This window comes from Caenorhabditis briggsae (assembly GCF_000004555.2).
Source record: "Caenorhabditis briggsae complete genome, chrV, whole genome shotgun sequence".
Classification (NCBI taxonomy): Eukaryota; Metazoa; Nematoda; class Chromadorea; order Rhabditida; family Rhabditidae; genus Caenorhabditis; species Caenorhabditis briggsae.
Window position 1 is genome coordinate 2,901,520 of NC_013488.2, and position 11,274 is coordinate 2,912,793.

Here is an 11,274-nt window from a genome sequence, read left to right on the forward strand (position 1 = left end):
TTTCTTTCTTGACATTTGTTAAAGTTTAACTTCCAATAATATAATAAATAAATAACTACAAAACTTTTTATTAAAAACAAAACACATAACACAAACGAAAACATTCTTTATATACCAAGAACCTCAAGTCACATTTATCTCTCGAGTCTCGAAAACAACATTACTGTTTCTGGGAACTACATTCATTTGATTCCCCAAAATATTTGTATCTGATGGTGGCATACTTCTTTTGATCATAGCATTTCGATAATTAGGTACCAAGAGAATCACTGCCATCGGGTCTATGCACGGAAACGCGGCCAGGGCTACGGTAGCCACGTTTGTGTTCCACCAGCCAATGTTAATCCCGATAATTGGGGCGTACCACGAGATTACTGTAGGTAGAAAACTTCCAATGATTGGAATGGAGGTCTGAAAAGTTGTTATGAAATTTTGGACATTTTGATGACATTAAAAGTTCATTGCCTAGAAAACTTCGTGTAGTTCTCGAGGACAATTTTTGTTACTGAATTTTTCAAAAACAAAAGAGTAACATGACGACATGGCGTAACTTTCTCAACGTGATTTTTCTAGGCCACATGCATTAGATGACCTAGGAAAATCATGTTGAGAAAGTTAGGCCATCGAAGATTACGACCTAGAAATGGTCTAACATTCACCTGGTATGTTTTTCAAGCCATTTACTTCGATGACCTAGAAAACTAAAATTGCAAAAGTTAGGCCGCCATGTTGCCATGTTGTCCCCGAAAATTCACACCACGTGTGTTAGGCCATTACTAGACCATTAAAGTTAGTGGCCTAGAAAACTCAACTTGAAAAAGTTAGGCCACCATGTTGTCATGGAATAGAAAACACATCCGGTGCAAGCTAGGCCATTTCTGAACCATAAAAGATAGCGACCTAGAAAAATTTTTCTGAGTAAGTTAGGCCCCGTTGTACAAAAAAAAAATCAGCTAAAAAAGTTGTTCACGAGAACTACACAAACTTTTCTAGGCCACGGCCATCAGACATTCCGCCTGTGCTTTACTCTACTGCACCCTAACAAGATACAAATTCCATTTACCTGCACAACCAACGTCACGAAAAGCTGTCTTTGTAATCGTATGCTCGTCGCACTTAGCGTCTGCTCAAATGTGATACTTTTTATTTTCATCGTGATTTTGTAGCCAAGAATGAAGTACACACTCATCGAATACATTGAAATAATTGTGAGCAAAATGATTCCAAACCAACTACGGAGCCGAATTTCCCAACGAACATTCTGGAATTTTTTCGCGGGTAAATCAATTATTTCTATTCTCTTACCCAATACAGAACAGCTAACATTGGAACATTTTTGGAAGCAACTCGATATTCTTGAATGAAATCAAAAGATACAATTTTTCGAATTTCGTCATCGGCGGCTAGACATTCTTGGCAAATCTAAAAATGGTGGTTTTTTTGTTATTTTTTTTTCTTTTCTTTGAAATTCAGAAAATCTCACCAAAGACCAAGACAAGGCATGTAGAGAGACAAAAGTGATAATGATTGATAAGCCAATAGGTTGGAAAAGTCGCCAGAGACTATGGGGGCTGAATTAGGTCATAGTAAAACCTGTACTTTCAAGTTTGAGATAACTTTTTCGGTTCCTATTTTCGAAATTTTGATAAGCATGTTATTAGTTGACACCTCTTTTGGTATCTTTGACAGGAATCGAAATTTATTGGCTCAAAGTTGAGGGAAATTTCTTCAAAAACTCACTGAAAAAGTGCTAGGTAGCGATAAACGAAGTGAATTATCAGTAGAGCGTAACTGACAGAAATGAATCCACATCGTATGGCCATGGCTTTTTGTCCAAGCTCTGGATATTCGAAAAATAAACCATCGGTTACAAAAATCACAACACCATATCGGTTTCCCTGGACACCCTGGAATTAAGAATAAATGGTCCTATCGCTTGCTGACCCATAACTCGGTTGAAACTTGGAAATTCTGCTCAAATCAAAAAAAAAATGTAGAACTCAATGAGGTCTACAAAATGATACTAAATTCGACCATATAAAAAACTTAAATCAAATCAGAAAGCGTCAAAAAGTCGAGCCGAGATGAAAGGTCCGGTGGAGCAGGAGTGGACCAGGGCCTACAGCTTTTTGGGCGCATAACTCGGTTCAAACTGGGAATTTCTGTTCTAATTAAAACTTAAAATTTAGAGCTTAATGAGATTTACAAAATGATACTAAATTATTCAATTTTCTCAAATGCCAAGTTTCGAAGCAGAAGCCGTAAAACATCCGGACCTGCGAAATCGACACATATAGCGCCGTGCTCCCTTTGCGGCTTCTAGTTTCAAACATGATATTTGAATTAAGTATCATTTTTTAGATCTCGTTGAGGTCTTCATTTTGATTTTTGATTCAAATAATAATTCCAAATATAACCAAGTTACGGACCCTCCAGTGGTTGAACAAGATCGGCCAAATAAGGCCTAGTAAGCCCTTACAATTGGTGTTAAAATTTCAGAAATGGAATATAAAATGTCGAACACAGAGAACATTATCATAAGGTTCTTATAACTGCCAACTTGGGATTTGGTTTTTGTGATGACCAGATAGATAAAAACAGGATTAATCAGGAAACTAAACGCTCCCAGAATCCGCGGAAAATTTTGATGGTACCAGTTCATATATATCATGTTTTGGGGTGTTGTATAGATAACACAAGTATGAAGATTGCCGTGTTATTGTCCGTTATATCCTCGAACTCAATCCCAAGGGTAATTAATAATTGTGCTTTAACGTACCCGATGATATCAGAAAAACATTTATTGAGTTTAATAAAGCTGAGTAGCGGCACCGGAACTATCCCCAGTGGGTCGTACTGCCGACGTTCCCGAGTTCAAATACTTAATTGGTCGTTTTACAACACCAATTAACTTATTTCGATAATTAGGCAACAAGATTATAATAGCCAATGGGTCGAGAACGGGGAACGCTGATAAGGCAATCACTCCAAGGTAGTTGTTCCACATTCCGAGATCCAATCCGAGTACAGGCCCATACCAAGCCATCATACAGGGCGAGAAACTAATGCAAATGGGAATGAAGGTCTGGAAAATTTTCTTTGGTATTATTTTTAGAGGTTACGGTAGTTGTCGTTTTGGGACCTTAGGCCATGACCACCAGAGTGTTATTTTTTCAAGAGCGGACCAACGACAGACCAACCCATAACTTCTTTCACCCCCAATATTTTTTGATTATCAAAAATGGATATGATAGGATTTAACAAGCCCTAAAGGAGGATAACACAAAAAAACTGTATCTTTTTAATGAAAACAGTTTCAGACATAAAGCTGAAAGCCATGGTCCAGTGGACCAGGTCAGTTTTATCTGATGGTTAACTTTTTCATAGGTTAGAGGCAGTTTTTTTCATAGGTTGGCATAATATGAATTTGTAGTACTTGACAAATTCAATGTCATTTATTTTAGCTCGGTTGATTTGTCGTTTGTCCGTTTTTTGGGCCGTTTTTGGGCCGTCGTCGGCCCGTTCGGACCAACCCTGACCAAATGCCGGCCAGCCGCAGTTTTTTTTGAAGTCGCGCTAGCCCTAGTCAAAGCTGCCCGCGTTGATCCGTCATTGGTCCGTTCCGACCCAGTTAAAAAATAATGTAAATAAGTTTGTCCTGATGTCCCTCACCTGAACAGCCAACGCTTTAAAAAGTTGCCTATGCAACTTCTGCGTAGTTTTTGACACCCCAGGATTATCAGCCAATTTTCTCATAATCTTCCATCCCAGAACAATATACAAGGATACCGCATAGGTGCTAATCCCGGTTAGGATCAAAATACCCATCCAACTGCGTCGTTTGATTTCTGGACTCGCGTCCTGAAACATATCACTTTTTGACTTTTCCGATCCATGATCCTTACAAAAAACAGCGCCATCAACATTGACAAATCATGAGAATCCACATTATAATCTCTTCTAAACCCTTCGTAGATATAGTCAGACACTTCCTGATCCCCATAAAGGAACATCTCGCATACAGTACTCCATGCGATTCCGTGACAAATGAAAAAGATAAAAAGACCAAAAAGGCCAGATGGTCGGAGCATAGCTTCGATTATATGAGTGCTGGAAAATGTTGGGTAGTTTGGATATTAGGGAAAATCCATTTTTACCTACTTAAAAAGAACAAAGTATCTGTAAATGAAGTGGATGATTAGGATTCCATAGGATAGGGAAATGCACCCGCATCTGATGGATACGGCTAGTTGACCGAGGTGTCCAGTCTGGAAAACGAATGTTTGAAAATCTTGGAGCCCATGGACCATATATTAAGATAGTCGTGCCGTTACAGGCTGAGCTACGCGGTCAAGAATTCAGCGGTTGGACTACAGTACTTTGCAAAAGAAATGCCGTAAAACCTGTAATAGAAGGGCCGACGCACTGTCAAGTTTTATCTAGTTTATCTCGGTTATTATCGAAGACATCAAAAATATGTCAACGGATAAAATGTTTGTAATATTACGATAAATAATTTATCAGTTGACAACTTTTACATATCTTTGACAGGAACTGAGTTAAACTATCTTAAAGTTATAAGTTAGGAGCGCTTCTATTAAAGGTTTTACGGGCCCGCTAAACTCATTGGGTCCTTGCTATTTTTTCAGGACCCCCAAAATTTAATAAAGCAATAAATTCTAACTACAGCTTAACTGGCCCTAGAAATGGACCAAAAGAACCCACCCCAAAAAATGGACCATCCGCCAAGTAGATCACAAAAGCCGCACCAGTTCCATGGATAGCAACAGGTACAAACAACTCGACAGTCGAGTAGAACATGTCAAAAAGGGCAAAACCAATCAATAAGTATCGATATTTTCCAATGGACGCCTTTTTCTCACTCAGAATCAACCACATGAATAAGGGATTGAAAACAAATGATAAGATTCCGAAAATCTTGGGGAGGTTGTGATGGGACCAATGGATGTACATGTGGGAATCTGAAAACTCACAGATTCAAGTGAAGTATTTCTAGAAAAATTCCGAGAAAAATATTTCAAAAAAAAAAACAAAAATGGAAATTTAAAGAGTTTACTGGAATATTTATACCTAACACATTCGCCCAAATGTAGTCTGGAGCACACTAAATGGACCGATGGATTAGTTTTGTAGCGGAAAAATATTCTAAAGATAAGACAAGGTACGTAAATGAGTGAGGGGAGTACTTGAGATAAATGAACATTAAGAATATGATCTTATAAAGAAAATATTGGACTTTGAGTCAGAAAAATATTTTTTTTTGAAGAGTGAGTCATATAGAAATTGTAGTATAGGTGATGTTCTAGAAAAATAAAAGGATACGGTAGAACCTGTGGAAAGGCCCCAGAAGAAGGATCTTCTGAAAATGGAAATTGAGATACTGTAAAACCAGTAATAGAAGGGCCCGCTGACTTTGACCTTTGAGCCAATTTATCTCGGGTTTGGTAAGGATATGAAAAATTGGTAAAGATATGAAAAATTGGTCAACTGATAAATTGTTTATCACAATCTCAGAAATATTTTTTTAATAATCAGATTTTTCATATCTTTTAAAGGAGCCGAGATAATTGAGCTCAAACTTGACAGCGTCGATTTTTCTGATTTTCATCTTTTTTTGGATTTTTCTCATTTTTTTCTCATTTTTTTAATGAACTTTCATTTGTTTCTAAAAGTTTCATAGAATTTTGCGTTTTTTCTGAAAATTCGATATTTTTTGACTCTGAAAGTTCTTCAAGATTTTTTTGGGTTTCAGATTTTTCCAGATTTTTCCATAAATTCAAAAAACCCAATTATTGATTTCAAAAAATCTGGATTTTTGAGTTCTGATCGGTTTGATATGTTATTACTAATTTTTTTTGTAGGTGGTTCTTGTGGACTGTGACTGTGCTCATACATTTTTTTTCGTGATGTAACTGAAAATAATAATAATGAGCAATACACGAAAATTTGTGTTTGTGAGTGCGTCAAGATCTTGAAATCATACCTTTCTTGGAGAGTTTGATTTTAAAGAAATTTCTGAGTTTATAGTACATTTTCATGATTTTCAAACTTCTCAGTTTTAAAAAATCAACTTTCGAATTTTCTGACTAAATGGCCTGAAATGGGCGAATATTTTTTTTTCAATTTTCCAAGTGTGTTAAAGTTCAGAACAATTTATTCATTCCAATAACTGCCAAACTGGAAATTTTGGCTTTTCCGTCGCCGAAAATTCGTTTCCTCAATCCAGGCAAACATAAAATGACAGCGACAGGATCAATAAATGGAAACGCAGCCAATGCAACTGCTCCAGTATAGTTCAACCATTTTCCCAATTTTAAATTGAACATTGGGGTGTACCAACTGAGCATACAAGGGGCGAAACTGAGACAAATTGGAATGGCGGTTTGGACGATTAGAGCTCGAAGGAGTTCTTTTTGGAGACGGGCGGTCTTTTCGCTTAGACGCTTTTCTTTTAGGAGATTCATTATCTGAAAAGGATTATTTGTTGATTAGGGTGATTTTTAAATTTTTTTTTTGGAATTGGGCATACCTTTTTAAAAGAATATAATTTAATTGTATTTTAGCATTTTCGAACATTTTCAGAATTTTTAGAATGTATTTAGCGTTTTTGTATGTTCGCATTATCAGCATTGTTTGGATTAATAATATTTAATATGGATCATTCAATGATTATTCAATCTTTGAAAATTCCTGGGTCCTGGGTCCTGGGTCCTGGGTCCTGGGTCCTGGGTCCTGGGTCCTTTATTTCCAATTTTCTTTCATCAAAATTCATTTACAGATTTTCCAACTCACCAAAATCCCAAAGGTTATAAAAATCGAAATCGACCCAACGGACACAAAAGTTCCGGCAACGACTCCGAAATATGATTTTATGAGAATTTCCAAAGTCGCATCCTGAAAAATTTCAGATTTTTATATTTAAAAGAGTTTACGACTTACTCTATACATTAGTGCAAAAAAATTGAGAGTCAATGAGTCGGCATTGTAAATTTCAATGAAATCGTTTTGAATATATTTTCGAGTTTCTAGATTTGGAACGGCAACAATGTAAGCAACCTGAACATAGAACTTATTCATCTCGGTTCCTGTAACAGATATCAAAAACTGTTCATATCTAAAATGCTTTCGATATTATGATAACCATGTTATCAGGTTACCACTTTTTGATATCTATCACAAAAAGCGAGATTGGTTTAAAATTATTACCCACCACAATCCAAAAAACCGAGCCAAACGCACACAAGCAAAATGAGGCGATCATAAATCCAGGAAAATAACTCATAACCAAAGAACTCCCTCGAATCGTTAGATATCTGTACACAAAATGACTGATAAGTACAGCATATGTACAGGCAATCAGTGAGCAACGAACAGCCAAAAGGAACATGCTGAGCTCCGATTTTTTAAATAACCAACCATCGCTGAGAAACATCAAGAAGCAGTAACGAGTTCCATGAATTCCCTGGAAACAAGCCGACTGAGCTGACCGATCGGAGGGCGCACCGACCGAATCCGCGCATTTGCGCGTCAACATACCAGAGAGTGTTGGCGTACGCAGCATCTTATTTCACGACACACTATTCAATGAAATGCGTCGTAAAACTGAACGCTGCATACGCAAAAACTGATGTGTTGACGGGCCAACACACAAATTCGCTGTCGGTCGGTTGGGGGGTCGGTGGTCGGTCGGCGGTCGGCGGTCCGACCGAAATGGAAGCCTTGTTACTCACGATGGGCACAAAGATATCCATCAACGAGTGGAAAATATTGAACAGTGCAAAGTAGGAGAACAAAAATCGATAATTGCCCAAGTTCACTTTTTCAGTGAAAATGAGGTGGACAAAGTACGGATTTACAATGAATGCCAGATAACCGAAAATTTGAGGAACAAAATGATGAAACCAGTTTATGTACATAGAAAAAATTATGAGAAAACTTTTTTGTTCTAGATATTTCTATGGGTCCCTAGAGGTCACATTGTTGTCATGGAGAAACGCTGCTATCTTAATTGCTTTTTGGTGGTGAGGGGATTCTATGATGATGTCTGTAGAGTTCAAAAATGAAGTTTTGAGAACAAAAAATGTTTCTTGGGCGAGTCAGTGCCAATATTTCAGGTTCCGGAACAGAAAATTGACCCGGAAGATAAAAAATTAATTTTTTTAAAACTCGATAGACCAAAAATGTCCACCGGGCCGGCCCGGGCTAGCTGTGGACTTGTCGAAAATTTGCTCGAAATAATTTATCGAAAAAGTTGATGATCCAAAGACAGTCTTCACCTGATGGGTGTCCCAGGTCATGTTAAAATGCCTAACTTTTGAAAGTTGTGTTTTCTAGGTCACAAACTTCTATAGCCTCGAAATGAACTGATTTTCACTTGGCATGTTTTAAGGCAATTTTTACATGGTGACCTAACTTCATGTTAAGTGTTTTAGGCCACTTTGTTTAGCCTAGAAAATGCACCGTGGAAATTAAGCCATTTTTAGACCACAACATTTGGTGGCCTAGAAATCTCAAATTGCAAAAGTTGGGCCACCATGTTCAGATGACTTAGAAAACTCAACAGGTTGATATCAAACCACTCATAGCAAATTTACCATGCTGACCAGTGATGGGAAGAAACGCATTTTTCCGAAATACGGAAAACGGAAATTTTTTTCCGCGAAAAACGAAAACGGAAAAAAATCTTCTAAAATCGGGCGGAAAACGGAAAACGGAAAACTAAAACGGAAACGGAATAGGAAATTTTTATTTCTCGTCTATTTTTCAGGATTTTTCTCTTTTCAAACAAAAAATATACAGTTTTTAACGTTTAAAGACCATATTTGCATGACTTTCCATGATTTTTTTCAATCCAGTTTCATTTTAATGTTTTCGTTGTTTTTTTAATTTTTTTCCGTTTCCGCTGTAAAAAATGGCGGTTTTACGGAAAACGGAAACGGAAATATAATTTTACTTTTACAAAACGGTAACGGAAACGGGAATTTTTTTCCGCGGAAACGGAAACGGAAAAAAATCTCTAAAACCCGGGCGGAAAACGGAAAACGGAAACGGAAGTTCCTCCCACCACTGATGCTGACCTAGAAAACTCAATTTGCAAAAGTTCGGTCACCATGTAAAAATGGCCTAGAAAACACATTAGGTGCAAGTAAGAGCATTTCTGAACCATGAAAGTTGGTGGCCTAGAGAAAGTATGTTGAGAAAGTTAGGCCACTCCATTCCTCACATAAAAAATTAGGCTCCGGGTCACTTCGAAACCGCGACGTTTCGAAACTGGTCATTTCGAAATTGCGCGACACTTCGAAACCAGTTATTTCGAAACCATCCACTGCAAACCAAAGAAACGCCGGCTCTTCTAATAGAGGTTTTACAGTAACCCAGATTTGAAAATAATTGATTCAAAAATACAAAGCAATCATTTTTGTTCTCTAATAAACTACAACGAAACAACTTGTAATCTCTATTGATCATTCTTATCATAGAATTCATAAACTCCACTCTTCTGAAACAGAGATTCTGCAAAAAGTACAAATGTCCGAACATTGAGTTTTGTAAAAATGAACTGTAACTAAAGTGGATTCCGGTTCATCTGCTTTCCTGAACCGATTAGGACTCAACTGATAAGCATATAGCAAACCGAAGAGCAGAATAAAATAAGAAGAGTCGAAAGTTTGAAAAACAGCAGGTTTGGTATAAAAAGGGGAAAAATACATCTCTTTGATCAAGCATGATGGTGACAACCATGATGGTGAGTAAACTTTTTGAACAAATTTTAGATTTTTCATATTCAGAAGATTCTTGTTCTGGCCGTACTGCTAGAAGCCACTTCTGCATTCGTCCCAATCAATCCAGAAACTCTCACCGGACAAGCTCTCGTTAACTATGTCAATTCTGCCCAATCCATGTTCACCGCTGAATATTCCAACAAAAAATTTACAGTTTTTAACGTTTAAAGACCATATTTGCATGACTTTCCATGCTTTTTTTCAAGCCAGTTTCAGTTTAATGTTTTCGTTGTTTTTCTAATTTTTTTTCCGTTTCCGCTGTAAAAAATGGCGGTTTTACGGAAAACGGAAACGGAAACGGGAATTTTTTTTCCGCGGAAACGGAAATGGAAAAAAAATCTCTAAAACCCGGGCGGAAAACTGAAAACGGAAACGGAAAGTCCTCCCACCACTGATGCTGACCTAGAAAACTCAATTTGCAAAAGTTCGGTCACCATGTAAAAATGGCCTAGAAAACACATTAGGCGCAAGTAAGAGCATTTCTGAACCATGAAAGTTGGTGGCCTAGAGAAAGTATGTTGAGAAAGTTAGGCCACTCCATTCCTCACATAAAAAATTAGGCTCCGGGTCACTTCGAAACCGCGACGTTTCGAAACTGGTCATTTCGAAATTGCGCGACACTTCGAAACCAGTTATTTCGAAACCATCCACTGCAAACCAAAGAAACGCCGGCTCTTCTAATAGAGGTTTTACAGTAACCCAGATTTGAAAAGAATTGATTCAAAAATACAAAGCAATCATTTTTGTTCTCTACTACTACAACGAAACAACTTGTAATCTCTATTGATCATTCTTATCATAGAATTCATAAACTCCACTCTTCTGAAACAGAGATTCTGCAAAAAGTACAAATGTCCGAACATTGAGTTTTGTAAAAATGAACTGTAACTAAAGTGGATTCCGGTTCATCTGCTTTCCTGAACCGATTAGGACTCAACTGATAAGCATATAGCAAACCGAAGAGCAGAATAAAATAAGAAGAGTCGAAAGTTTGAAAAACAGCAGGTTTGGTATAAAAAGGGGAAAAATACATCTCTTTGATCAAGCATGATGGTGACAACCATGATGGTGAGTAAACTTTTTGAACAAATTTTAGATTTTTCATATTCAGAAGATTCTTGTTCTGGCCGTACTGCTAGAAGCCACTTCTGCATTCGTCCCAATCACCGGACAAGCTCTCGTTAACTATGTCAATTATGCCCAATCCATGTTCACCGCTGAATATTCCAACGTCACCGAGGAATTCAAGAAGTTCCGTGTGATGGATGTCAAATACGCAGCTCCACACTCCCCCGAGCTCCGTGCTAGCCAAGTCAACACAGTCCTTCCTTCCATCCCAACCTACTTCGACGCTCGTACCCGTTGGCCTAACTGCAGATCCATCAAAATGATTCGAAATCAAGCAACATGTGGATCCTGCTGGGCTTTTGGTGCTGCTGAAGTCATGTCAGACCGGGGTACCGAGCTCGAA

At 37.7% G+C, this 11,274-nt stretch overlaps 5 protein-coding genes across 5 annotated transcripts in view; 2 read left to right on the forward strand and 3 right to left on the reverse strand.

Moving 5' to 3' along the window:
* Positions 1-123: 123 nt before the first annotated feature.
* Positions 124-2,533, reverse strand: CBG22427 (the record flags this gene model as incomplete). Its single annotated transcript, XM_045236744.1, has 6 exons — positions 124-411; positions 1,064-1,261; positions 1,306-1,422; positions 1,484-1,571; positions 1,741-1,907; positions 2,480-2,533. 6 exons carry the CDS (start codon positions 2,531-2,533, stop codon positions 124-126), a joined length of 912 nt encoding a protein of 303 aa, XP_045097560.1.
* Positions 2,534-2,809: 276 nt separating this feature from the next.
* Positions 2,810-4,974, reverse strand: Cbr-srj-11 (the record flags this gene model as incomplete). Its single annotated transcript, XM_002635645.2, has 5 exons — positions 2,810-3,085; positions 3,673-3,861; positions 3,906-4,110; positions 4,162-4,268; positions 4,726-4,974. 5 exons carry the CDS (start codon positions 4,972-4,974, stop codon positions 2,810-2,812), a joined length of 1,026 nt encoding a protein of 341 aa, XP_002635691.2.
* An 845-nt stretch (positions 4,975-5,819) lies between these two features.
* Cbr-srj-32 lies at positions 5,820-7,937 on the reverse strand (the record flags this gene model as incomplete). The annotated part of the gene is made up of 5 exons (XM_045236745.1): positions 5,820-5,933; positions 6,213-6,488; positions 6,814-6,915; positions 7,232-7,582; positions 7,752-7,937. The coding sequence occupies 5 exons, from the start codon at positions 7,935-7,937 to the stop codon at positions 5,820-5,822; spliced, it is 1,029 nt and encodes a 342-aa protein (XP_045097561.1).
* Positions 7,938-9,748: 1,811 nt separating this feature from the next.
* On the forward strand, positions 9,749-9,971 carry CBG22430 (the record flags this gene model as incomplete). The annotated part of the gene is made up of 2 exons (XM_002635647.1): positions 9,749-9,766; positions 9,810-9,971. 2 exons carry the CDS (start codon positions 9,749-9,751, stop codon positions 9,969-9,971), a joined length of 180 nt encoding a protein of 59 aa, XP_002635693.1.
* An 894-nt stretch (positions 9,972-10,865) lies between these two features.
* Positions 10,866-11,274, forward strand: part of CBG22431 — a gene marked incomplete at both ends in the record, with an annotated part of 973 nt that continues 564 nt past the window's right edge. Inside the window, 2 exons of the mRNA XM_045236746.1 lie at positions 10,866-10,871; positions 10,915-11,260. Coding sequence (XP_045097562.1) covers positions 10,866-10,871; positions 10,915-11,260 — 352 coding nt within the window. The remainder of the gene's footprint in view (positions 10,872-10,914; positions 11,261-11,274) is intronic.